The sequence below is a fragment of the Thunnus albacares genome, chromosome 12, assembly GCF_914725855.1.
Source record: "Thunnus albacares chromosome 12, fThuAlb1.1, whole genome shotgun sequence".
NCBI classification, from domain to species: domain Eukaryota; kingdom Metazoa; phylum Chordata; class Actinopteri; order Scombriformes; family Scombridae; genus Thunnus; species Thunnus albacares.
In genome coordinates, this window is record NC_058117.1 from 28,606,487 (window position 1) to 28,633,137 (window position 26,651).

General features: G+C 39.4%; 2 protein-coding genes across 2 annotated transcripts in view; one reads left to right on the plus strand and one right to left on the minus strand.

The window, feature by feature from the left end:
- The first annotated feature begins 190 nt into the window (after nucleotides 1–190).
- On the plus strand, nucleotides 191–8,782 carry nol7 (nucleolar protein 7). The gene is made up of 8 exons (XM_044368200.1): nucleotides 191–431; nucleotides 1,580–1,640; nucleotides 2,148–2,203; nucleotides 2,309–2,334; nucleotides 2,462–2,573; nucleotides 3,752–3,873; nucleotides 5,463–5,540; nucleotides 6,820–8,782. Exons 1-8 carry the CDS (start codon nucleotides 244–246, stop codon nucleotides 6,891–6,893), a joined length of 717 nt encoding a protein of 238 aa, XP_044224135.1. The 5' UTR covers nucleotides 191–243; the 3' UTR covers nucleotides 6,894–8,782.
- A 1,128-nt stretch (nucleotides 8,783–9,910) lies between these two features.
- Nucleotides 9,911–26,651, minus strand: part of ranbp9 (RAN binding protein 9) — a 35,054-nt gene continuing 18,313 nt past the window's right edge. Inside the window, exons 7-14 of the mRNA XM_044368198.1 lie at nucleotides 23,416–23,528; nucleotides 23,152–23,260; nucleotides 21,756–21,910; nucleotides 19,918–20,071; nucleotides 18,645–18,766; nucleotides 17,495–17,646; nucleotides 16,208–16,319; nucleotides 9,911–14,848 (exon numbers count right to left, since the gene is read on the minus strand). Of these exons, the coding sequence (XP_044224133.1) occupies nucleotides 14,718–14,848; nucleotides 16,208–16,319; nucleotides 17,495–17,646; nucleotides 18,645–18,766; nucleotides 19,918–20,071; nucleotides 21,756–21,910; nucleotides 23,152–23,260; nucleotides 23,416–23,528 (1,048 nt within the window). The 3' untranslated portion in view covers nucleotides 9,911–14,717. The remainder of the gene's footprint in view (nucleotides 14,849–16,207; nucleotides 16,320–17,494; nucleotides 17,647–18,644; nucleotides 18,767–19,917; nucleotides 20,072–21,755; nucleotides 21,911–23,151; nucleotides 23,261–23,415; nucleotides 23,529–26,651) is intronic.

Here is a 26,651-nt window from a genome sequence, read left to right on the forward strand (position 1 = left end):
TTGTTGTTACATGTTGTAGTATAATACACGTATTTTACACATTTCCTATTTCTATTGTTCTTATAATTTCTCTATGCTTGTATATATTTCTCTTCTTGAATTGAGCAACTGTAACCAATTTCCTCTCGAGGATCAATACAGAATTTGTAATTGATTATTTCTTTAATTGTAATTCTCCTCTCTGCCATCAGATGGCGCCATGCTGCGCCTGCGCGGGATGATGACGTCTCCAAACCAGCCAACATGGTGGTGAAGAAACAACGTGGGAAAACGGCGTCGTCGTTAAAAGCGGCGGACAGTGAAAAACCGATGGAGAATTTCAGCTTAGCGCTTGAGTCCAGCGACGATGAAGCGCCCGAAGAGGTGACCTTTGAAGACTCCAAGACTCAGGCTTTACGGAGCATGAAACAGGCGCTGGACACGGCCAGAAGGTAGCTAACAGCTAGCTAACGAGGTTAACCAAAGTCCGTTCAGGATACTCTGTGTTCAGGTGTTTTCGTGCTAATAGAATGAATAAATACACCACAGCGAGTTATTCATCGCATATTCTGATTCCTGCTGTGGCACATTTCTCCTCGGCATGCTTATTGAGCCTTGACCAGCTATTAATACAACAAAATAACGTTATGAGTAATTGAAAATGGTTCACAACACCGCTGGCTATCTACAACAACGTGTGTGCATGAGTTGTTTTTGGACTATATCAATGCTGATATAAAGAGTGTTTTGCAACAATTCTTAATTTATATAATGTCAAATTTTGGGACATGCATGTTTGTGTATAAGTAAAGAAACGCCGCATATCATAATTTGTTAAATTGAATTTGGTGTGACACTATGTCCGAGAAAGCTGCCTGTTGCCACAACGTCTCAAACATTTTAATATTAAAGGATAGGCTCACAGTTTTTTAAGTCTGTCTTAAAACAACAGTCAGGAGCCCAAATGAACATTGAAACATGTTTTTCTTGCTGTAATCATTCCTCCTGTTCATACTGACCATTAGAAGATCCCTTCATAATGTACTTACAATGGAAGTGATGGAGGACAAAATCCACAGTCCTCCCTCTGTGCAAAATTGTATTTAAAAGTTTATCTGAAGCTAATATGAAGCTTCAGCATCCAAATGAGTCAAATTAACTAGATATCTTTCAATGTTAAAGTCTTTTTAGAGCCAAAGTTACTATACTTCCACCGCAGCTCAACAGGGAAACACTGTCCGAGGAAACACAAAGAGGGAATTTGATGTCAAAAAGACTGTAAATGTGTCAGATATCCACTTGATATGACTAACTCAGACTGATGAAGCCTCATATAAGCTTCACATCAACTTTTAAATGACTGTGTGGACAAACTGTGGATTTTTGCCTCCATCACTTACATTGAAAGCACATTTGAAGGATCTTGATCTTTTAATAGCCAGTATGAACAGGAGGAATGATTACAGCCAGGAAAACCTCTTTCAGTGTTCATATGGACACCTGACTGCTGTTTCAAGACACATTTGAACAATTGTGAACCTGTCCTTTTAAACCAGGATAAAAGCCATATTAGGTAACGAAACATTTTTCATGTTTGCAGAGAGAAGGAGCTGCTGAAAGAGAAGAGAAGGAGGAGACAAGAGCTTTTCCAGGAACAGAAGGTCTGTCTGTTTGTGTGTGTTTGTTATAACGTTTAGTAAGACTGTTACATCCTAGTCCCTCGTGAATGTCCACATATTAGTTTGGTGCAGTTCATTGCAACTACATAATGATTACAGAACTGTGATTTCACTTACTGCAACTATAAATAGGCTATTGCAGTCTCAATTGGACTTTTAATAGTCTTCTTGGAAGTTTTCCTTATTAATCGTAGGATCTACAGTACATCAGAAAACATGTTTAAACTGTTCATCACAGAGCCCAACGTGCTGTCATCGATTTACTATGTTGCATGAGAAAAGCAGTAAATTCTCAGATTTTACAAGCTGGAATCGGCAAATGTTTGCATACGTCTGCCGGGATAAATACAGCTGTATTTAAAAAAGTTTTTGATTCAACTTCTTCCATTTTCAAACAAACCAAACTGACTGAATGCAGCAGCCAGTCATGATTTCCATTTGTTTTCACTGTTAAATAAAGCTGTGTGTGCTATTTCTTTTTTCTCACAGAAAAGGAAACTCTTGCCAGCTGAAGTGTTGGAGGAAATCGGTTCAGCTCCGTCAAAGTAAGTTTGCCGGTCGGACTCATTCTGCAGCTCTGTCATATCAAACGTTTTCTGCTCCATCTCTGCTCAGCCAACACGAACTCAGACTTTAATTCTGTGTTACAGGAAGCAGAAACAGTCTGAAGATGAAGGTAAATAAACTTCCGCTCCTTCTGTCAGATCTGAAATATTTATCTGATGTCCAGAACTACAGACATGGCTGATGTTGGTTTTTTTTTGTTTGTTTGTTTTTTTCCAATTCAACCTGTCTTCACTCAGCTGAAGAGGAGGAGGAGCAGCAGGAGGAAGAAGAAGGAGAGGAAATGGAAGGAGAGGATGAGAGGAATAAGAAGAAAAAGAAGAGGAGTGGGAAATCGGCACATAAGCGAACGTATGTAAATACACTTTTTTTTTTTTTTGTCAGCAATTATAATTATTTTATGGCAGCTATCGATACACTGGCTGCTTTACATAAGTGGTTTTTCTCAAGCAGCTCATATTTTACCTCCCGCTTTGGTACAAAACACGCCCAGATCTAGCTCAAGTACATTCATGATCTTGGAAATAGTAGTTTAACAACAATTAAGTGTATTTACTTACTTACTTACTAGCTTTTTACAGAGCTTTCAACTGTATCTCACGATCTCGTCTAACAGAGGAAGCCGAAAAAATGTTTAAAATGTTAGTAAGTGGACCTTGAGTTGATTGTTTTTGGGTTAGAATTTAAACACATGGTATAAGTCGATAGACAGAATATTTATGAAGAGTTTCAATTTCAATAATCGATTAATTGTTTAGGTCAACAACAGTGCCAGATATTTGATGGGTCACATTAACAAAATATTGTATGTGGTGCTTTTCTTCGTCTTACATCACAGTAAATTTAATTTCCTGATGTTTGTGACTGCTGAAAGTATAAAAAAGGATATTTGATGACATCACCACGGGCTCTAGGAATTCAATTTTGTCTTTTTTTTTCATGTTTTAAACACACAAACGATCCATGAATCAATCAATCGATAATGAAAATAATAGTTAGATGAGTTCTAGTCAGGGTTCATTTTGTTATTTTAGGGTTTTAAAGACTGTAGATTAATTATCAGCAGTTAAAATGATAACATATAATTGTGATCACTGGTTTGTGTTCCTGCCTTGTTGGACTCCACAGATGAGTAAAATACAATACGTGGCCAAAAGTATGTGGACACTTGTGTGTATACTTTTGGTCTGGGGCTGTTTTTCATGGTTTAATCAAAGACTCTTAGTTCCAATGAAGGTAAATCTTAGTTCTACGGTATATAATTGTATTTTAAATGGTGTGCTTCCAACGTGGGGAAAGTCCTTTCCTGTTTTTATCATGACAAAGCTTTGGAATCACATGTTCAATAAACAAATATGGGTGTACGTTCAGGTGGCCACATACTTTTGGCCATATTGTGCTTTAGGATAACTGACGGGAAAGATGGCATTAAATGAGAAATACCGTCTCCAGATTTAACCAACCAGTAACTGAAATGTCAACGAGAGGTTTTGATTCAAGCGTGAACTCTTCTGCTTCCTGTCTGTCAGTCTGAAGGGAAAATACACGGTGACGACAGTGAAGGAGCGAGCGTCAGCGTCCTTCCAGCAGCAGATGGCCGAGGATTTCATCCAGTCCAGACTGTACGGACCAGGAAGCTGCCGGACCACAAGTAAGAGGGCGGCGTTCCCGCTGCAGCTCAGATATGTGGTGATGGTAGAATGAGGCTTTCCAGCTAATTGTATTTGATGATTTAAGAGCCATTTAATCTGATCTACATTAACATGGAAGGAAAACCAATACATATAATCTTGTTGCATGAACATTTTCAATGGAGATTCTGTCTAAATGAATGGTCAATAGAAATTCTATCAATCTGTCTAGTCGACGAATCACATGAAAAGACTGTGTGAGGAGCCGCAGAAGTGTTTTTGCCCGTTCTGTATTCTTATATCAGAATTCTCTGTAAAAAACATCGTCAATGTTACTGAAAATAGAAACCCAGGACGATCCTGCAGGTTTATATTCTGACCACCAGTTTTAAATTATTTCCACTTTGTTTCTGAGAAATAGGAAGTAAATATAATGTGGCGCCATATTTGCTGAACTCACTCAAAAGTGACCCAAAAATCAAAAGTGAATTGATTCACTCTGTAGTTTGTAAAATCAGTTTTCTCAACACTTTAATTTTGTCTGTCTCCACAGTGAATCATTTGCAGAGTGTTTGATGGTTTTATTTCTGCTTTAGAACGTAAAAGAAACAATCAGAAAATAATTTATTTCTCTCTTTTACTGGATTTATTCTCCGTGTCTCCGCTCCCTCTCTTCATTCAGTCTCTAGCTCGCTCGACCACCACCTTATCTCTTTTTCTCTTTTTTTGTAAGTCAACAACAAAGCCGAACTTTACTTTTAACATAAACAAATGGAAAGAAATGTTCTCCCCTCGTCCTAAATCAATACTAGAGTACTTTCCTGTTTTATGAATGAAGCGGTACACAAGCAGCTGCTCAGTGTGTGTTTGACCAATCAGCAACAGTCATTCATACAAACTCAGCCCACAAAGTTCCTGTATTTTTGGAAAGTAAAACCCCCAGCAGGGACTTTTTTGGGGGGGTAAAACAGTCTCCCTGGAACCAGATTTAGACCCAAGCAGCAACCTCCGGGGCTGTAAAATGAAGCCAATGCAGAAGTGCCAAAAACTGCAGTTCCTTGAACGGCCACTTGAGGCTCTAAAAGCGAGTCAATCCCCATAGACCCCCATGTTAAAATGCCCAACTTTACAGCTACTATATATTTTGTGATGTTTTGAAAGAGTTACATCTTCAGTAGGAACCAGTGGACACAGTAGAGAAGTCAAAAAGTATTGAGAGACAGAGTTGGTTTTGGTCTTTTCATGGAATTTTTTGAAATAAAAATATAGAGTAACACCAGCTTTAAGCTTTTAATATTTTTACATATAATGGAATGATATTTGTTGTGGAAACCTGAACCCCTTTCAGTTAAAGCTGCTGTTTGCTTTCAATATTTAATATAAAAAAATCCCTGCAGGCTACACTCTGTGGCAGTAGTCTGTAAAGACGATGATCTGTCTCAATTTGAGCTTTGCTACAGTGACACGCCGCCTCGTCCCACTGAGGTGTCCGCTCTCCTGGGACTCCTGCTGCGGAGACGACGGCTACATTAACAGCTTTTCAGTTTCAATTTTCACGCCAGTCGTCCAGCTGAACGTATTTAAACTCTTCGTGTCTTTCTGCTTTTAGGTAACGAGCTGCTCTCCCTCCAGAACAAGAAAGGGACGACTAAAAGTGCAGCGGTGCAGTTTGTTAAGAAAGACTGGGGTAAGTTCAGTAGAATAAACAGACTTTTGATTGTTGATACTTGATATTTTATCATCTGGTCCAGCTCAACAGGTTTGAATAAGTTGTGTTTGCATACTGGAAAATTGCCAAAACTTTCCTTCCAGGTATTGTGTGTGCAATCAAAGCCTGATGTTGTTGTCCAAAAACTATTAAAACATGTCAATGAGTCTCTGCACTGAGAGACATTTTCCTTTATTATGAAGAGTTTGGTCACATTAGTTTGTTTAGAAATGGCTCCAAAGACTAATAACAGCGATCATGTTTTCAGTCTCAGGAGAGAAGTTCTGTGTTAAGACAGAAAGGCTGCAGCGTGATTTAAACAATAATAATAATTTTTAACGTGTTTCTCTGTTTCCTAATCCAACCAAAAAAGGTAGCTGGTAGTTACCTGGATAGAAAACTTGAGAAAAAAGAAAGTTTTATTGGGGTTAGTATCATTACTCTATACTTTTTTGATACCATGTGTCTTTATTAATTTTACATTCACAGTATCAAAAGTACCAAAGCTATAAAAGAAAAAAAAACAGATCTATTATCAGATTTTCAACCCTAAACTGCAAAGATTAAACAACAGGGAAGAAAATCAACCGGTCCTCAACCTGCAGCTCCAGCAACCCACCATGTGACCCACCAGTCAAACAAACTATATATATAATATATATTCTATCCTATTTTGTGTGTTTATAATTTTTCTTTTCTTTTTGCCGTGGTATCAAAAGAGGTATCGAGTATCTTTTTCTTTTTTTTATATTAGTATTGTATGTAAAATTCTAGTATGGTGACAACCTTAATCAGGAAACAGATGTAATATTTATTCATCCAGACAGTCAGCAGGTTCTTTGAGCAGGTTCCTGGAAAAACTTTCAGAACAGCAGAAAGTGTTGCTAATGGGTTTTTAAAACATCACCAGGTAATTCCCAAAAATACGGATGCTTAATCACTGTGACTTAAATGTTATGCTAACACTGAAGCTAAAGAAAGGTTGTCAAATGAAGGAAGATGTTGTGATCCCCTCCTCTTCTTCTCTTCAGCTTATTACAGATTTCACAATCAGCACATATGTTGTTGGACGGGTAACAAGACATGTCTGAGGTTATTTAGAAACTTTTCATTCCATTGTTTTTCCACCAGAGAGCATGGATATGTTCATTTTTCAAATGTACAACGTCTCACTCAATACACATCAAATATTGTTGTTGGCTTTAAGAATTGAGCATCACTAATCACTCACATTCATGTCTTCTGTTTGGTCTTTCAGCCTCTAAGGAAAAAGCTAAAGCAGAGAAGCTGAATAAGAGGTGGATCCACAAGCAGCAGGTTCCTTCCTGCTGATCGGACGTCTCTGAAAACCTCCAGCCGGGCCAGCGGACCTCCTCTGCACCAGCCTGAGCAGCAGCCGCTCACACTGACTTTAAATGGACACCAATCAGGGCCGAGCGTCAGAAACATGGGCGAAGGTGTTGTTTAAAGCTCCGGGCTTAAATCAAACTGAATCCTTCATTTCATCACAGAGATTCAGGCAAAAGATGGAAATGTTGAGGAGGGAAATGTGCATTTGAAGGCCACAGTAAAAATCCTAAAACAGATGGACTGAATTAAAGCTCTTTTCCACTTCAGGAACTGAACAACCTGTTAGCTGCGGTTTCTCATAATCTGACCTTTTTATGAAGCTTGTAAGGTTCTTCCTCATGTTTCCAGTGTCTACATAGTGTTTCTGACGTACATCATTAAAAAGACGACAGCAGGAAGGAAGGACTACATCATTTTTATGCAATGTTTGGTGGATGAGTGACGTAAACAGTTGTGGGACAGACGATAGAGGACGTGTAGCTGATATTGTTATTGATTCGTGAACATGAAACACAACTTTATTGGCCAACGGAGAATCCAGATCCCTGCTGACAAAAGTTTGTCAAGCTACTTTGTAGATTTTCCATTTGCTGCACTGCATATATTTTGATTTTTTATGTTTCTCAGTCCCTCCACGATTTTGTTGAGTTTTTTTTGTGATTATTGCGGCCAAAAACGTTTGATTTTGCTGCGCCTTTTTTCAAAAATTGCGCCACAGTTTGCAACGTTTTGTACACTTTGCATTAAAATTGCGAGCTACCAATGAAGAGTCATATTTAATCACTTCGTTTGCACTGTAATTACACAAGTTACCAGAACACGAAATGTGACAATTGGTTGAAATCACAAGCGATCCGTTGATTTGGTCATTTCATGTGAAAAAGACAAAATTGCAAACTGTCGCAGATTTCTTGAGTTTGCGCTAATTATCGTGCTCACAAAATCACAATTTCCTGGAGGGACTGGTTTCTATTCATTAAAATGTTTCCCTGCCCAGTGCTGGAGTCTCTACTGCTGGCCCATGAGACAACGTCACAAACTCCCCACCTGCTTAGATTTTTAATTTATCCGACTCGCCAACAAATTAATTTCCCCGCCTTTTTATTATTCAGCCGACACCAAAATGTCCTTCAAAAGGCATTAAGTATTAAAGCCCATTTCTGCCAAGAAAAGAAATAAAATACATGAAAAATGTTTGAAAAAGATATACTGACTCAATATTTTGAGGCTTATTTTAGAAGTTATAATCTCATATTTAATTCATTTCGACTCATTAGGTCAAAAATGTCTTACCATGAGCGTTTTTACTCTTCATGCCCAATTTCTCTTTAATGCATCTGCTCCATGTCTCATCTGCCAGCAGAAAGCTGCAGTTGTCCAGTAATACAATCTGAAGCAGCAACACTCCTCTGAACATCCGAGAAGTACGAGAGAGGAGAGGGAAGAAGAATTTGTTCTTGTCTCAATGACAAGAAAAACAAAATATTTAAGAGGCCTGAAGGAATTTGGGGTTTGAGACCCCTGGATTAGTATCAAATCTTTAGCAAAAATTAGTTGCAGGAACCCTTCCCTCAAAGTGGATGAAGAACAGTGGAAACAAAAAAAAAAAAGCATAAAACACAACAATTGGTTCACATTACATCATGTTTTGTTAAAATTCCTGCAGTGGAAAAGAGCTGTTAGAAACCTGGCAGTTCATTTGTTGTTGAAATGTCTTTTTAAAAAAGGAGATTCAGACACACGGAGGGACTGGACTGTGTTCTCAAGCAGCAGAATATGTAAATATACTGTTAAAATAATGAGCTGAGATCTGTAAATCAGACAAACTGTTATTTTTCTGTAAAATTATTATTAATAAATGCTTGTTCTCACATCTGTTCTTTTTAAATATCCTTAAAAACAAAACCAGGACTGAGTTTTCACCCTCTTAAAAAGCTTTACTGCAATCAGACCTTACGGTGAGACGGTTTTCTTCTCTGTATATTAAACTGCTCAACTCAGCACTTTGTCAATGATAAATTACATTCAGATATTTCCAGCAAATGGTATGAAGTCTGATAGCAAAGAACATTTAAAATATTAATGGTAGAAGTTCAATCTTGATCACGGAAGCAGTAGTTTATCAAAGATATCTTGACTCAAGGTCCACTTCATAGCTATTTCAGTCTGCTGAGGAAGACTATGAAGGATTGGATCAATTTAACGCTATTTGTTTGAAACATTTTCTCTGCTTTCAGACTCTGTTGTACCTGTCGGAAACATCTGGACCTAATCGATCAATCATTCTCAACATGTTTGGCTTGTGACGTCAACATCCAAACCAAAGATCTGTTTACAGTTATTTAAAAACTGTCGCAATTACTCAGTTTGTCCACCAGAGGGCACTGACATGTTTAGTTTACTGTAAAACTTCCTGTTTAGTACATATTTTGGCAAGATTAAGCAACTTAAGGGTGCTTTGTGTATTTAATAATAAATAAAAAATAGAGATTGTTTCTTTAAGACACCAAACATGAATTTTGGCCTCATAAATCCTGTTTTGGAAGGAAAATAAAAGTTGTAATGAGCATCTTTCACCATTTCTTCACATTACAGGCCAAAAGATGAATCAGTTATGAAAATAGCTGCAGCTCTACATTATCTGTGTTTGGCTGAATATTCATAGAAAGCGTCATGAATAATAATAATAATAATAATAAAAAAACCTGACAACTTAAAAAGGCCCAGAAACTACAGCAGTAGTTTTAAGGTGGACTTCTTCCTTTCAGGTTTCGTGTGTGTGTGTGAATGTGTTGAGAAAGGAAAAAACAAACAAACATGAGGAGGATTATCTTTGGACAACACGTCATTTAGGATTAAACTGAACTCTGTGCAGCCTCGACTGGTCTCTGGAAAGCAGGACAGAACTGGTTGGAGGCAGGAGACTTCAGCTCCGGGTGTCATGCAGCATCCAGACAAGTACTATCATCATTTGTCATTTTTAATATAAATCTTTTTCACCCTCACACAAATTGCACATTTTTTTTTTTTTTTTTTTTTTTGTCTCCAAATGGACACACAGGTCAGCAGTGGACAACTTACTGGTTGACATCTTCCTTATACACCGTGAACTGGCTAAAAGAAGGAGAAACAAAAACAAAAAAAAAGAATAAAATAAGAGACATCTAACTTGATCTTACCACCACTTTACTATGGCATGCATAGGTTTCAGACCTTTTACTCATAAAAGAGACAACAGACACTTTGTCTAAGAAGTTTTCTAAACGATGCCGTGACTGCTTTGCGATCCGAAAAAAAAAGAGAGAAACAAACCAAAGGTACAGAAAAGCTCGGTTCCACCGTGAAGAGAAATGTCAACTCCGGACCCCTGGGGAAAAAAATCTAGAGGGAAAAAGATCGGATGTGGTGTCTAGCGAAAAGCCTCGGCATTCCTGTTTCTCTGCAAGTGGGCGAACACGAACACACAGGCTTCAAAACACAGCTACAATGTTGTCTTCCTAAAGTATTTGGTTCTTTGTTTTTTTTTTGTAGATGTGGTAGCCACAGTGCAGTTGACAATACTGGATAATTTTTTTTGTTTTTATTTCTTTTTTTTGTGTTTTGTTTTTCTTATTTTCTCCCCGTCAATGCTTTGAGCACTAAGAAAAGTAAGAGGCAAGAGACGGATCTGGTGAACATAACTGAAACCTCGTGAGTACAGGAAGTTCACCTCTGAGGGATGATGGGTAGACATGGTTGCTTAGAGACCGGCAGACTTTGAGGGCTTTTCATACCTGAATGCGCTTTCAACCGCAGCAGTTTGGGGTTAATGATCGGTCAAAGGTTAAAACAAAACTAGCAATAAATTTGACTTCCGCTACCCAATATTAAAGTCGAACTAATTTTTTTTTTTTTTTTTTGCTAAGAAATCAGCGTGTTATCTTCCTGGTTTGACTTGACTTGTGTGCTTATTCGATCAGAATTGTAGTTGCCAAAAAAAAGAGGAAATGTTTTGAGAGGGGCGGCCACTTAAATTAAAAGTTCATTATCAATGGCAGCACAGGCAGGTAAACGTTAAAGCCCCCCTCCAAAAAAAACAACAACAAAAAAAAAAAAAATCAAAAATCTGTTTTTCTTGTTCCTTCAGTTGGATGTTTGAGTTTCACTGTGCAGAGTTAATTTTTATATTCATCTGCTGAAGGAGGAAAGTAAGAGACACTCAGACTTTACAGTGTCCAACAGTTCAACTTCTGAAATGAAATATATTTGCATATTCATAGATTCTGGATTTTGTAAAGAGGGAGAAGGACTAGAAGTCATTTTAAGAATTTGAACATTGTAATTATACTTCTTTTTTTGGTGGAAAAAAAAACAATCAGACACACATTATTGTTCCAAGCAGAGTATTTTCATATATCTTAATACATATCTAGAGGGGATCTTTAAGGACAAACCAAAAGGTGCTGCCAGATTTGCTGAGACAAACAGAACCTGAGCCGACCCCTCCCAAAAACAAAAAACCAAAAAGACCCAACAAAAATCTGTACAGTGAAAGCTACTTCGCTTTTCATGAGAATGTTATAGAAAAATGACTATGAAGGGGCGCCGTGGCTTAAATAAAAAGTTTGGGAACCACTGGTTTACTCTCCATCTCTTATTTGAGCCCTTCATATATTTACTCTCCCTGTCGTGGTTCGAATCAGTAACACAGGAGGTGCTGAGGTTACTATCTATCATTACTGTGGGTCTGGTGGTCATCGTCATCGCCACACCTGGACCTCTGAAAGCAACGCTAGCTCAACCCTTCATTTGTAGAACGCGGGACGAACACAGCACTAAAGTGTGCCGGAGCTGCCGATCACTCGGAAACAACATGAACGAAAAAGTAGCATCTTGTGGGAATTAAGGATCGTTTCTATTTTCATATTGTCTAATCGTGGTAACTCAACATCGCTAGGTGGCGGCAAACTGGTTTGTAATTAAGGATTTAGAAATGTACTCGTGCTGATTAGCGGGGTTTAACGGGCGGACATGCCAATCCACCAGAAACGTCTCTAAATGCACAGCAGAGTGCAGATTCTAGAGATTATTTTATAACATTTTAGTTCTGATGGTAAGTTAGTGGGAAAAACCAATCGTCAATCATCCCTTCAATCATTGATATACGATCTAATCGCCGGTCGGCACAAGCCTAGCATTACCAAGCTAGGCTAACTAGCTTTCATTTTCTGATTGCAATACAAACTTTTAACCGCACAAACATGTGCGCTTGAAAAGTGGGAATAAAACGTCCTGTTTCAAAACCACGTAGCGTTAAAGCCACAAAGTTGACAGCGTGTCTCGTAGTCACACCGGCTCTCTGTCGTCACTCGACCGCCGCCAGAGGAAACACCAACTCAAAAGGCTCGAGGCGAAGACGATGTTTCCACAAATATGTTAAAAAAAACTGTTGCATCCACTTTTAAAAAAAAAAAGGGAAAAATATGCACAATATCTGCAGTATTATAGTTTATTTCCTTACACAAAAAGTGAGGAGAGTTTGAATTTAAGTTCGACTTTAAATTAAACGCACAGTTTATTTAGAGGTCGACTTTATACCAGCTCTGTTTTCTGCTCCGTGTTCGAGTCTGAAAAGCCTGTGCCACTCCAAAAAAAAAAAAAAAAAAAAAACAACAAAAAAAACCAAAACAACAACTTGTAAATCGAGGCCTGGGGTCAGTCGCCGCTCGGTTGGACTTTACTATTCTAAACCGAAACGGAGGAACAAAGGGACATTTTGGCTCCTGAGTTCTTTGTGGGTTAAGGATTAGCATAGACATCGATACGAAAATAAAGATTAACAATGTTTGCATCAAACCTGCTGTGCAGCTGGGGGGTCTGGGAGGGTTACAAGTAAAAAGAGGATCAAGGACCATCACAGGGTTCCTAAACAGGGTTTCAATGTCAGAAGTTCCAGACTTTGTCCAGAAGGATCTTTTCAGTTTGACGCCGACAATCAACAAATGTAAGCTCACACATTACTTAACATCAAGTACCACCATGTGTCAATTTTTAAGTTCTAAAACTCAGTGTTTCACGACTGAAGAGCAGTTTTCCAACATTTTACAGACCTGGAAACGGTCAGATTTAATCGGCTTTCCACCTGTGTAGGAACCCCGGAGTCAACAAAAGGAGAAACATAGAAAAAAAAAAAAAAAACGTGTACAGACTGGGAACAACCAGCACGCTTCAGCAGTCACTGGTGTCAGTACAAAGAACTAAAAGGATTGTTTTTTGTTTTTTTGTTTTTTTTTTCTCAATGATTTCCTTTCATTTGATAACTAAATATCTCGCTCTATTGATATAATTCCATTTTGTTAAATTCATATATAAACGTTAACATGTACACACTCTTGTCACTGGTAATCGGTGGAATCGGGACCTTTATTATAATAATAATAATAAGTTGGTGGAACTTGCTCTTGCTGGCGCTCAACAAATATACTGTGAATGCAAGTAACAATAATTAATAGAATGATAATTAGAATAATAATTAGAATAATAATCATCATTGTCGTCTGCACCATGCCTTGTAAACCTGGAAAAACTAAAAATAAAATAAGAGCCAGGTAACCACGCCTCCCCCACTCCCCCCCCCTACTTTTCCCATCAAAAACAAAAACAAAACAAAAAAAAAAAAAAAAAAAAAAAAAGAAAAGTTGTTTTTTTTTTTTAAAAATAGGGAACGTTGAGTCGAGACTGTAGATCCTCTCTGGCTTCTTCGAAGTCCCGAGTCCACATGCGTCACACACATCTCCGCCAATGTCCTGAAGTCAGTGGAGGGCAAGGGGGGGAAGTGAGGGTGAGGGGGTTGAGGGGACAGGGGGGACGGGGTCGGTGGAGGGGAGGGTAGGCTGTCTGTAACGGAGCCTTTGCGTTGGCTGGAGTTTGAGCACTCAGCAAGCCTCGGTGAAGGAGATGGATTTTTTTTTTTTCAATCCTTGTTTTCAGCGTCACACTTGCCTCCGTGTTCGCTTGCTTGCGTGTGTGTTATATGTGTTGTGTGTGTGTGCGCGCGTTTGCCTGGTAAGCCAGGATTACAGGGACCACGTTAAAGGGTGGTCAGCCATGGCGGTCACTCGTCTTTTTCTTTTTTTTTTTTTTTTTTTGTTGTTTTTTCCGGTTTTTACATTTTTCTTTGACCCGGGGGAGGAGGGGGGAGAAGGGAAGGGGTTGCCAGTCTGTCCGCCCCCAGTTAGAGGGCCCCCCCACCCCCGCCCCCGCCCCCCCCCCCATGGTACACACAGGGGCTGTGGATCCACACGAGTTCGGCTCTCCGAGTATTTTCAAGTTGGCTACTCTTGGTTGGCGTCTCCCCCGCCCCGCTGTCAGAGTGATGCAGACGCGGCCTCGATGGTCTGGAGGTGGGGGGGGTTTGCAAGCCAACCAAGGTGGAGGCATTATTTTAATATTTACGATGGAAAGGGAAGTGGCGTGTGTGTGTGTGTGTGTGTGTGTGTGTGTGTGTTTGTCTGCTTATTTAAATGTATGTGGTGTGTGTGTGTGTGTGTGTGTGTGTGTGTGTTAGCGGTTCTAAAGCTCTGCCCAGAAATGACTCCTGACCCCTTGGTGTTCGTGTCTGTAAAAGCTGAACAGGAAGCGAGTGAGATGGTTAATTTTCTACTACTTATAATCGTGCAGAGGAGCGTCTCCTCAGCTAATAAGACTACACTGATGGAGGAGGTGGAAGGAGTCGATTCTGGACAGGTCTTCAGAGAATGTGTGTGTGTGTGTATATATATATATATATGTATATATGTGTGTGCGTGTGTGTGTATTTATACGGGGCTAGTGCAGGTAATCGTCCACAGAGGCAAAGGCGCAGGAGCCGCTGCCAGTCCGTGCCATGATGGCGAGGCACTGGGCGGCCTGGCCCACGGCCTGGGCCAGAGGGGGCTGCTTCGGCAGGTTGTGAGTCTCTGGAGAGAAGAAGGAAGAAGAGGAGGAACAACATCAGGACTGCAGACAGCAAAGAACTGGAGTGTTTTCTTTAAAAAAGGGTCACTTCCCCCAAATTAAAACCAAGACACTTCTACACATAAACCTAGATTTCTGTTACCAACCTAATAGAGGAAAGTGAAGTTTCATTTTTGGTGCCAAACAGCAAAAAATTACATTTTAAAAACTCAACAGCGGATTTTTTTTTCTGGAAACAATGTCCCAGTTACTCTGAATAATCTACCTCACTGTGAACAGATTGTTCTTCAACTAAAACTTCTCTTTAACAACAAAACAGTCCCAAAGAAAACATTTCATGGGTCAACTCAGCTCTGAGGAACCATGACTCAACCGGGGACCTGAATCAGATCTGGTCCAAATAACACTCAGTCTAACCGGTTGAGTAGGGTTTTGTTTTCCTGCCATGGGTATCTGCGTCTAACACCTGAGTGAAACTGAGATAATTCACTAACAGCTTTGACCATGTGGTGAGTGATCTTCTGTCTCCTTATCGACCACTGGCTCCAAAAAGAAGTCAGATTATACAGAAGTCTATGAGAAAATGACCCGACTTGTCACTTAATTTATTACCTCAGTAAACAGTTTCCCAATGAGTCTCAATCGCTAGTTTCTAGTCCTCTCTAATACGTAATGATGTTCATTTTATAAATTATGGTCCCATTTAGAGTAAAACAGGCGATAAAGCAGGGTTTGCCTTAGGGCGTGGCTAAGTTGTGATTGACAAGTAGCTACCACAACGACAACACTGATTAGATAATGTAACCATGGCATAACCCCAGATCCTGTGAGTACAGGCATAGCCATCACTATTTCAGTTTTCAGTTCATGTAAGTTAATCGTAACATTTTGGTTGCCTAAAACAAGGCTTGTTCAGCATTTGTTTGCACTAAAAGACCCTCTTAGAAGTCAGATGTTCAGCTAGCATCTAGTGTTAGGGTTAGCTCCACCATCTCGCCTAAATATGGTGTCTTCTGGCTCCAAAAATCCAAGATGGCAACGATAGAAATCCAAACCCGAGGCTTCAAAACTGGAGTCTACAAACCGATAACGTCACTGTGGCTACGTCCATTTTTTTACAGTCTATGCTCCAAACCCCAAAACCAGGTGGCTCAACATGTAGAGGCTGCTCAAGTAACAGTCGCTCAGTTATGGTGTCAATACCAATATGTCATTGGATACAATTTAAACACATCATTAAAAGATATTTAATACCAACAGCTTCCTTACAAAACTACTTTAAATCCATATTATTGGAAGCCTGCAGCAAAATACAGTCTATGATAATATTTTTTGTTGGACAGAACCGTCAGCTGACCTACCTAATATTGCACTGTTGAGAGTGGAGCAGACCGGCTCTCTCTGAATGGAGTCCAGCTGGTAGCCGACGGGGCTGTTCCAGGGGTCTGAGTAGGCAAGCAGGCTGAACGCATCCTGCAGCAGGAGACCAACACAAACAGATACCGATCACACTACAGCACAATGTGCACACGTTCTTATTCTCATCAGTCCGTCAATGATGCTGAGTTCAGCAGATGCCAGCATCACAAGTTATAAGTGTACTTGTAGCGTTTCACAGTTAATGGTGAACTCCAATTTTACACATCACAATCAGTTTGCTAGTCATGGTTAGTCCTCCTCAGTGTTTGTTTAATATCTTCTGGATATCTGGAGGAGTTTTGTTAAGTCTGAGGAAATCTTAGCCTGAGCTTTAAGATGACAAACATTTTACAGAAAACCTGCGTTATAAACTGGATGTGTGGAGTTTGAATGACGAGGGATTTAGGAAAGACTTTAACAAAAAAGACTTGGTTGAGTTGCATTGTGGGATTTGTAGGATCCAGTAATGGTGTTAGAGCCTCTGCTGCTTCAATTTTCATTAAAACTGCAACGATTAGTTGATTAATCTAATTCAGAATTCTGAGTATTTATTGATTATTAGTTTTTATCCTGAGTAATTTAATCTACTTTTTATCATGGTATTTATGAGATGTATGATGTTTAGTACTGGTGAATTATGTGTTACTGCACGGCAGCAGCAGTGTGTGTCAAAGGCAAATTTCCCTCTGGGACGATTAAGTCTTATCTTAATCAATTAGTCGATCAACAGACAATTAATTGGCAACTCTTAATAATACATTTATCATCATTTCAGTTATTTTTCAAGCAAAAGTACAGAAGATTTGATGGATTCAGGTTCTTAAATATCAGAATTTGCTCCTTTTCTTGGTCTTACATTAAAGTAAATGGAATATAAACAGTTTTGGACAAAACAAGACATGTGACGACTTCACTTTGTGCTCTTGGATATTGTGAATTTATTTTCATTACTCTTCTTTTCTTTAAATCAGTATCTTATGAGTCCCCCAACTTTACAGAAGTAAAGTACTAAAGTGCTGGAGTACTCCTAACTGGCTTCATAATATTGTACTTATATAATAACATGGACAAACATAAAAATAACCTCTGTTATTAATTTAATTAGCTACTTTTTCAACAAAAAAATCTGTCATTTAAATAAGTAAAATACTGAAGTTCATGTTTCAGCACTGTAAAACAATAAGTTAAACACATTGTGGGTCCGGTAAGCTTTGTGGATACTTTGTTACCTTGAGCATCTTCTTGTTGGCTGAGTTCTTGCCACACTCGCGGCGGAGGTGTTCGCTCATGCTCTGGAGCTCCCTGCCGAAATGGATCATTCTCTCGATGGCCGCCTGGCTCCCGCCGCACAGCTGCCTCTTGGACTGAGCAGACTCCACCTCTGCAGAGCCGCGGCCGGTTCAGCATGCAAAATGAACATGTTTTAATGTAGACTGAATATGATAACAAATTTACAATATTTATCTGAAGCACTTACCCGGTGACTTACAACCACAGCAACAGCTGAATAAGCCTCCGAGCTTTGATTACCACAAAGAGTTCAAAACAAGAACTTTTATACAATACTGTCAGTGTTTTGTTTTTGTTTTTTCTAACAGAAAAGAAAGGGCAGAAAGTCTTAAGCTGCTCACCAATGCTTCATCCCAGAGTTCTCGCAGCCCACTAGATTTTAGAAAAGAGCAGCAACTACCACAGCTTGAGGCTGAAGCCAATGTGGAAGCACCTTAAAGTGCCACCAACAGCCATGAGATGCTCCAACTGACTCTCATTCAAAAAGCCTCGACTTCTGTCTAGAAATGCTACGTCATTATGGTCTCAATTGCTCAATTCAGGCCCTCCACTAAGTGTGCCTGCGGTCATTTTTGAAATTATTGCTGCATTAATAAGATTTCTTATTGTAGCTTTGATGTCTGCCATGTGGGCCTTGATTGACACTGAATCGGACTATTGTTGGATTATTTCACTAAGTTTAATGTTACTTAATTACAATACCTGCCCTGTTAGTACAATTTAGCCAAAGTAACATCACTCTGTGTTCCCAGTAAGCTAGCGTTAGCTTGGGTCCGAGGTAGCGGGACGTGTTTCCAGAGCGTGAAAAGGCAACACCCAGCACTCCTTTATTTGGAAGGTCCTGGCTCCAAACGGAAAAGACGGCGCCGACCATAAGCTGCAACTCTGGGCTCCGATGAAACCAACGGGTGACGTCACACCTCGCTACGTCCATCTTTATCTACAGGCTATTAGCAGGACTCCTGTCAAAGAGGCTGCTCATCAACCAGGGCACTAATGTGTTTAAAGGCAACCGGAGATACGTTGCCACACTGATAAATGCTTGTTCAATTCACTACTATCTCACACACACACAAACACTGAACGTACCCATGTCTGCGTCGCAGTCGTCGGGCTCGGCGGTGTGTTTGGAGCTGCCGTTGAGGAAACCATTGGAGGACGATTCTGTCACTCCATTGGTGAAGTGGTCGACCTCCATGTCCACGTCGTTACTGAGGGGAGACGGGAGGAAACGTGTGAGTTATTCATACTCAGCGAATGAAGGATGTTGAAACGAGAAACAGTATTCTCTGATGTAAAACACTCAGTCCCTGAGAAAAACTGACAGTATTTATAAAATCGATTTGACTTTGTGTCCAGATAATGGTTAATTTCCTAAATATGTGATTTGATCAGTTAATAATTACTGACTTATTCGCACAAGTGACTGTTGTAATTAACAGTTCTTATTTTGTAGCTAAATGATGCATTCAATGAAGAAAAATAATGGTTCCTTAGCCTGCTGGAAACCTAATTATCAAAGCAAAAAGTGTTGCAGTCGGAGTTAAAGTTCTATTAGTGTTCTGATGTATTGCCTCTTAAAAATTGAGCTTGCGCTTAATTTATACTGTGAAATGGAGCCAAATACAAGACGGTTTTTCTATGTTGCTTAGTTGGGAGTAAATCTAAGCAAAGCAATAAGGTCAATCAAATTCTTGTTATTTATATGGTGCTTTTTTTTTCCAGCTGTGTGGAGTTGAAGCAGATTATTGCTTGTGTTGTTACACTTATGTGCTGCATGTAGGTGCTGTTGTTTTTTTTTTTTTTTAAATCTATCTAGACCGCTTTGAATGTAAAGCATATCCTTGAGACAAACATCACTCATTCACAATTTACTTTATTTATATAGTGACTACACGACACATCTGCTGCTGTTGACACGCTGGGACAATCAACAGATTTACAGTTATATTACGGTGCCTATAGCTACAAAGCACAGCATCAGTCCGGCTTTATAACTATAACCAGCTATAATATTGGATTTTCATGGCAGATATATATATTTGAGACTTTGTAAAAAAATCTGGTAAGGATAAATCAGCTGGAATTAGTTTCTTAAACAATTGAAATGAACAAGTATTAAATTTGGCTATTAAAGAATTGTGAGCGAGATACATACTGAGTTGTGTCAGTGGACAAACAATGTGATGGAGACATAGCTGAAACATATCTTTAGTATTTCTGCACTGACGTTTCTTGTTACTTAACTAAACACCACTATACTGTGATAACATGATACTCAGATATACAGTTTATGGGCCATCAGGGTCTATTTATGAATAAATGAAATGCTGTTTGTGTTAGTTGAGGTTTTTCTCAGTACCTTGTTAGGGGCTGTTGGCTGCGGCTCCCGTTGAGGCTAATGTCAGACGCAGGGAGGATGGAGCCAGAGGCTGGAGGGCAGGGCTTATGACTGTGAGGGGAGGAGCTGTGGCTCTTATTAGACGTCACACCGTTACAGCAGTTGCTGTCGAACCCTAGAACAACAACAACAACAACAACAACAACAACACAGTAAGACGGACTTTTGTTAACTGTTTCTGAGCGACATACACAACGGAGGAGTCGACAGCTGATCGTGACCGAGACGTCTGAGAGTGAACCACATACATGAACTCGTTTTCAGATACAAATGTCTCACTTTTTCAGATTTATAATGAAAAAATGTTGATATATTTATGATTTTAGATGAGATAATGAAGACTTGATAAATATACAATGAAGTGCTTGGAATACAATGAAATTAAAGTTTATGCATGAAACTCTGAAACTCACCTATTAGATTCTGATTGTTACAAGACCAACGGAGCCACGACATTTAACATTTAATTAGACATTTGAACGATTAAATGATTAACTGCAGGACTCACTTTGCTGAAAGCTGTTTATGTAAACAGCTTTTTTTAACCGTTTTTAAAACAGTTTTATTCTGTGATGAATGTGTGGAAACAGTAGAAACATTGTAGAACAAAACAACAGCAGGAACACACATAAACACACAAAGATGTGTCTATAAATCTATCGCCTCAGTGCATGCTGGAAGCGTTCCCAACACATCTACCTCATTTAACTGCAATCACATGATGAGCATTCAGCCAATCCTATGAACGCCGATCATGGTTTCAACTCTCTGCTCATTTTGCCCTCGTTATTCGAGACAACTTCATCGATCCTCAAACCGCCTTCGAAAGAACCAAATGAGCTGGATGATAAAGGATTATTTTAGCTCGATAGCAGCGTGTTAACCTGAATTAGTCGAGTCGTATTTGAAGAACAAGGCCCAGGTCTCTGCATCGCCTTCCAGTGTGTATAGAGTTTAAAAATAGTGCTGCTTGTCTATAAATGTCTCAGCAGCATCGGACCAAAATACATTTCTGCATATCTTTTACCGTATGAACCCTCTCGGCCTGTCAGGTCATCGGGTAGAGAGCTGTTAACTGTTGCCAGAGCGCAAACTAAACGTGGAGAAGCAGCATTCAGTTACTGTGCAGCACAGAGTTAAATCCAGGATAAAAACTGTTATGTTCTGTGCTGCTTTTGACTGAACCTCAAGTATTAATACATTTATACCTACCCTGTGTTTATGTCTCTGTTCATTACTTTCTGTATTTCTTTTTACCTTTTTACAAATCCATTTGCCTCGCCTCTAACTGGACATGACATTAAGTTTTAAGTGTTTTCTTTCCTACTTATAAAATAAAAAGGGTGCTGCTCTTTCCACACAGCAAAGCAAGAACATGTCAAACTGATTATTAACTCAACCTAACTGGAGCGGTGATGTTTTTGTTTTTTTTTTTAATCTGGTGGTTTGACGTGATAATTACTTAAACGGTGTCCAGAATGTCTAGACTCGTAGGCATGATGACAGTGTTTTTGTTGCAACCTTTAATTAAGAGGCAGGTCTGTGACCCCAACGTTAACTTCACTTTTACAGCCCACCTAAAAGATAAATGCTAATCCGGTGAATACCTGCACAGCTGTCCATCCAGATATAATACACGTTTCAGCCAATTAAAAGGAAGACGTCAATCTGTCGGATGTGACAATACTAAGAACAGATGCTGAGGCTGTAAAAAGATGCAAAATGGAGCCCCTTTTTTTTTTTTTTACTCAGATGAGACTCTCCAGATGTGAAGATACCCGAGCACAGCTGTACAGTACCTGTGAGGTAGGACTGGGAGCTGCTGGCTTTGTGGCTGGGGCTGCTGAAGGGCCGGGGGGAGCCGGGGTAACTGTCCTGAGACTTTGGGCTGCGACCTCCGAGACACCTCACCTCGCTGTCCGTCCCATTCACCATCTCTATGAACTGTCTCACCCTGAGGACGGACGGAAGGAGGGGAGGGAGGACAAGAAAACAGGACAGGAGGAAAGCATGTGAAAGGTAGAAGGAAGGCAGCGAAAAAGCAGGGAAAGATTAAAAGTCAGAAAAAGGAGAAATACAGAAAATATGAATTAAATATGACATGGAAGGACAAACAGAAAAAAGTGAGGAATTAAACAAACGGTGTAAAGAAAGGAAATGGTTGAACAAGTGAAAAGGAGCAGAAACAAGAAAGAAAGAAAAAGAAGGAATGAAAGAAACAGAACAAAAATAATTAATAAATTGGAATATTAAGGTATCAAGACATCCACAAAAAAAACTGTAGCAGAACAAAAAAAAACAAAGATTGTTGCCACTTGTGGGCGAGACGCCGACTGATAATAAAAAAACTGTAATAAAACCTACTTAACAGAATAATCTGCTGATTTACGGGCATCCACATAGAAAATGGTTTTAGAAGAGTTCATCACTCACGCATCTCAAGGAACAGATACACTTCTGGGGTTTTTTTTTTAATGTATCAATTCACACTGAATCTGAGAGACGTTTGAATGACGCCCATCAGACCAAGACTCCCCGTCGCGTTTAGTGAAGTGTGTCTGTAAAGACAGCTGTTTAAAAAAAAAAAAATCACACAAAACTCCTGCTGTTTATATGTTTTGAACGTATCATTTATTACATCATGGTAACTCTATTGATTGATCGGCCCCCGGTCTGTCTATGAGCTTGTCTGTTTCACTACAGGCAGATTCCTCTCACTCACTCACTACAGTGGGTGGAATATGAAATAAAAATTAATGAATCAATAAATACAAACACTGTCCATTTCTTCTCTCGGAGCCAACGTTAAAACTATTTTGGTTGAGTACGTTTCTGATGTCGGTCGGCCTGATGAAGGCAGTCTGTGCAGCCGCTGTCGGGATAGACGGCTGCTTCTGTCGACAGAGACGCTGAACGCCGGTCAGAGTCGGCGTGGACTGAACGGACAGAGCTCGCTCACGTCTGGCTTTCTATGTGGATTCTCAGAGTCTAGCTAGAAGTTCACCATCAAACTGTGAATGAAGCTCCTTTCAGAATAAAGCAAGAAACCTGCATCTTTACTACTTTAAAGTATCAAAAAGGGGCACCGCACTCTCTTCTTTATTTTAAAATGATTCATGCAGGACCCTGAACAGAGGATATGTGATTTTATGTATTTCATATTGCAAAAACATCTAAATGAAGCTTTGGTCGTACTTGAGCATGAAGAGAAGGTCTGGGTTCCTCTCCAGGAGGCTGGGGTAGAGCTGCTGGGTGGTTTCGATGGCCTCGCCCATTCTACCTGACAACACCAGCTTCTGGATCTCTGTAAACCAAACAGTCAACATGTTTACAGGAAATAAACACTTATTGGAATTAATTAATTTAACTTAATGTAGTTTCTGTGCCGTCCTAGCATCAATATCAGATTCATAGTGTTAAGAAACTGTATTTTTAGACAACAGAGACAGGAGGACTCACTCTGTCGGTTTTTGATGGAGGCCAGCTCCTCGTGAACGGCCTGGTCAGTGGATTTGGCAAAGGCTTCAGCTGTGGCACAATAGCTGTGGTGCACAAGGTAGGAAGCCACCATCCTGATGAGACAAGAGCAAAACAAAACAAAACAAAACACACCGATTAGATGCAGCAGCAGGAGAAACGATGATGTTAAGTTATGCGAGATCTGCTCTTCATCTGGTCAGAGACGACAGATCCACTAACCAGAGCTGCAATCCATCTGTCTTTATGAAATATAACCAACACATCATTGATGTGCTTTATTTGACTGGGAAATGATACTTTCATTATAGATATATCCGACTAGTTTGTATTTTGTTTTTGTTGGATTTTGTAAGATTTTATTGATAGCTAGATAACCACTAATTGTCTGTTCAGCCAAATGTAAAGACACTTATCACACACACTTAAATCTCTAGTAGAGACTTGAGCCAAAATGTCTTTTCTGGTCTTTAATGTACATTTTATATTTTCTTTACTTCTATTCTCATGATTTGTTTGTGAAAGTGCTTTAATGCTACAATACTTTAAAACATAACTGCAAACAAAACATTGTGTAAATACGATGTGTTGATTCGTGTCAAACTGGGACAAGCAGAGATAATATTTAAACATGCTTTTCCTGTGCAGACTAAATAAAAAACAGCTATCCTCAGATAGATTTTAAACAGGGGAAATACTTCTGTATGTAGTGTTGTAGTTTGAGTGTTTGAGTGCAGATATAGTTGGTGTTATTAGGATTGTGCACCTTTCGGTTTAAGTCAATCAATTCTGGTTGGGTTTTATCAGTTATGATAACATTTATGGTAACACGGCGACGGTTGCTACTGTACGACAAAGTCTCAAAAAGGCAACAAACACAAGCAGTCAGACGGGTTGTAAACAAGACAGATTATCTAAACCACAAATTTGGAGGGAAAACTACACCCGAAATGGTAAGAATCCCTCATTTTTACAGGAAAACTGTGCATAAAACTACAATAAATACTGTAGGTCAAAGTTGAAGCAGGAAGTTGCTCCGTAAACTGTGGTGAGGACAGTTGGGGTAATCGTTTTATTGTTCACCTTTGTTTTCTCTTCCAGATAAGTTCGTTTCACCCGAAGGTGCGTTTACAATCTATCTCATCATCTGACTTCTCATGTTTTTTTTTGCCCGGTTAGGACTTGTTTTGCAGCAATAATTGCCATGTTCCCAGATCTCAGGAATTATCTTGGCAAGTACAATGTTATTATTACTGATATAAAATGATGATCAAAATTATGAAAACACCATAAAACTTTCTATAATAAACGGTATTCAACAATAGCCTGGAGCGTCGCCAGGCTCGAACAAATAAGAAGGAAAAAAACATTGAAGGGGTGGAATTACAACCGTTAACATGGTAAATTTAGTAACGTGTCCATTTCCACAGCACTAATTCACCACTTCTCTGCTTTCTCTTTTTTTAAAAACAGAAATGATGTATTGATATTCTTCTTTGCTGGACTCCTGATTGTTGTTGATGCTAAAAAGACTGTAAATGTGTCAGATATCCACTTGATATGACTAACTCAGACTGCTGAAGCTGAATATAAGCTTCACATCAACTGTTAAATGCATTTTTTTTGCATTTGAAGGGGATCTTTTAATAGCCAACAGGACGAATGATTACAGCGAGGAAAAACCTCTTTCACTTTCTTCTTGTTGTTTTAAGACAGACTTGGAAAAATTGTGAATGTATCCTTTAAAAAAAACTATTAGAGGGAAGGCTGCAAAACGTTCACTGTGAACATTCTGGAGGATGTGTTGAGTTTCAAGAAAAGGCAAAAATGAAACACCTGACATTACTCCTGCTATATTGTTGGAAAAGTGTTGTGGAAATTGACAATATACTGAGTTTAACAAGGCAACAAGCTCATCATGGAGGAAGTTTTGAGTTTGGATTAACTAGGGAACAGGGGGGAAATTAGAGAAAAGCACCCTGTCTCCAATATAAACCTGCTGAGCTAAACAGAGTCGCTGTTTGAGAATTTACAGTAGGACACAAATTGTAATAAAGTGGGATTATCCTTTTAGTATTAGATAACAGACTGATGTGTTTGACATTTGACTGGGCAGATGACATGGAAGCTATCCTCCCCCCTAAGAGTACAAAAATGACAAGTATGCACGAGTGCTTTTTTCCCCCCAAGAAGGAATCCTCTTCTTGACCGGTCGTCATTTCTCCACAGTAGTCACTTCTACAAACAAACTTTCATGACGTTGCCAGCCGGAGAGATTTCTGCTTCTAAATCCTTCGCTCTCGCTGCCTGATTATTATGTTACCACTTCTCTCTATAAAAGACAATAACGCTTCCCATCCACCAATCTGACGTGAGCTTAAAAAAACTTCCTGTTTTCAATCCCGGGCTGTGAGGAGACTCTTCCGGATAAAGACTCCCTCCACTCTACCCCACCCTCGACTCCAATCCCCATCATATGGAGATTAAATCCATTCAGGACAAGTAATCACAGCAACAGAGAGCTAATCCCATCAGGGCATGGCATGAAGAGAAACCCAGTCCCAGAGCTTTTACTTCTGGATCAGGGCTCCTGCTCTCTGATGGGGAAGTGGTCCATCTGGGCCTTGATCCCCCCCGGTCATGTCAGCAGTCATTTCCTGTCGCCTACAGTTGGGATGTGCCAGGATCAAATTTTCATGCTACGATTATTGTGGCCAAAAATATCACGGTAAACGGTATCATCACGATAATCATCAAACTTTTCTGAAACACTACTATACAGTAAAATTACTTCACACCGCGATTGGCTTGAATTTAATCAAAGCAAACAAGCTACACAATGTATTAGTATAGTAATGTAACAACTTTATTTTGCTGTATGCTGCAAATGGACGCACATCAAAAAACACCACAAACAAAAGCAGATCGGTTGTTTAAAGTTTAAGACAGTTGACAGGAAATGACTTTAAATGCGGCTCAGTGTCTCTATCTCTTACGTTCTCTATGTTCTGATTTGTTTTCGGGTGTTAATAGTTGTGAAATAACCAAAAACTCCGGTACTCACTTAACTGTCCTGCTGTGTCACTATTTGACTGGTAAAAAACTGACTGTTTTTTTTGTAGTTTATTAAAATAAAATTGCTAGTAAAGGCAGGAGAGCTGTGTTGCGTTCATGGTATCCTCTGAAAACAGTGATAATCAAGGTAATGGTGGTAATGG

Excerpts from the sequence above, each read along its gene's own strand:
- nol7 (XM_044368200.1), top strand. The coding sequence starts at position 244 with ATGGTGGTGAAGAAACAACGTGGGAAAACGGCGTCGTCGTTAAAAGCG. Across the intron at positions 432-1,579 it reads GCGCTGGACACGGCCAGAAG|AGAGAAGGAGCTGCTGAAAG; the intron begins GTAGCTAACAGC and ends TCATGTTTGCAG. Across the intron at positions 2,335-2,461 it reads GAAACAGTCTGAAGATGAAG|CTGAAGAGGAGGAGGAGCAG; the intron begins GTAAATAAACTT and ends GTCTTCACTCAG.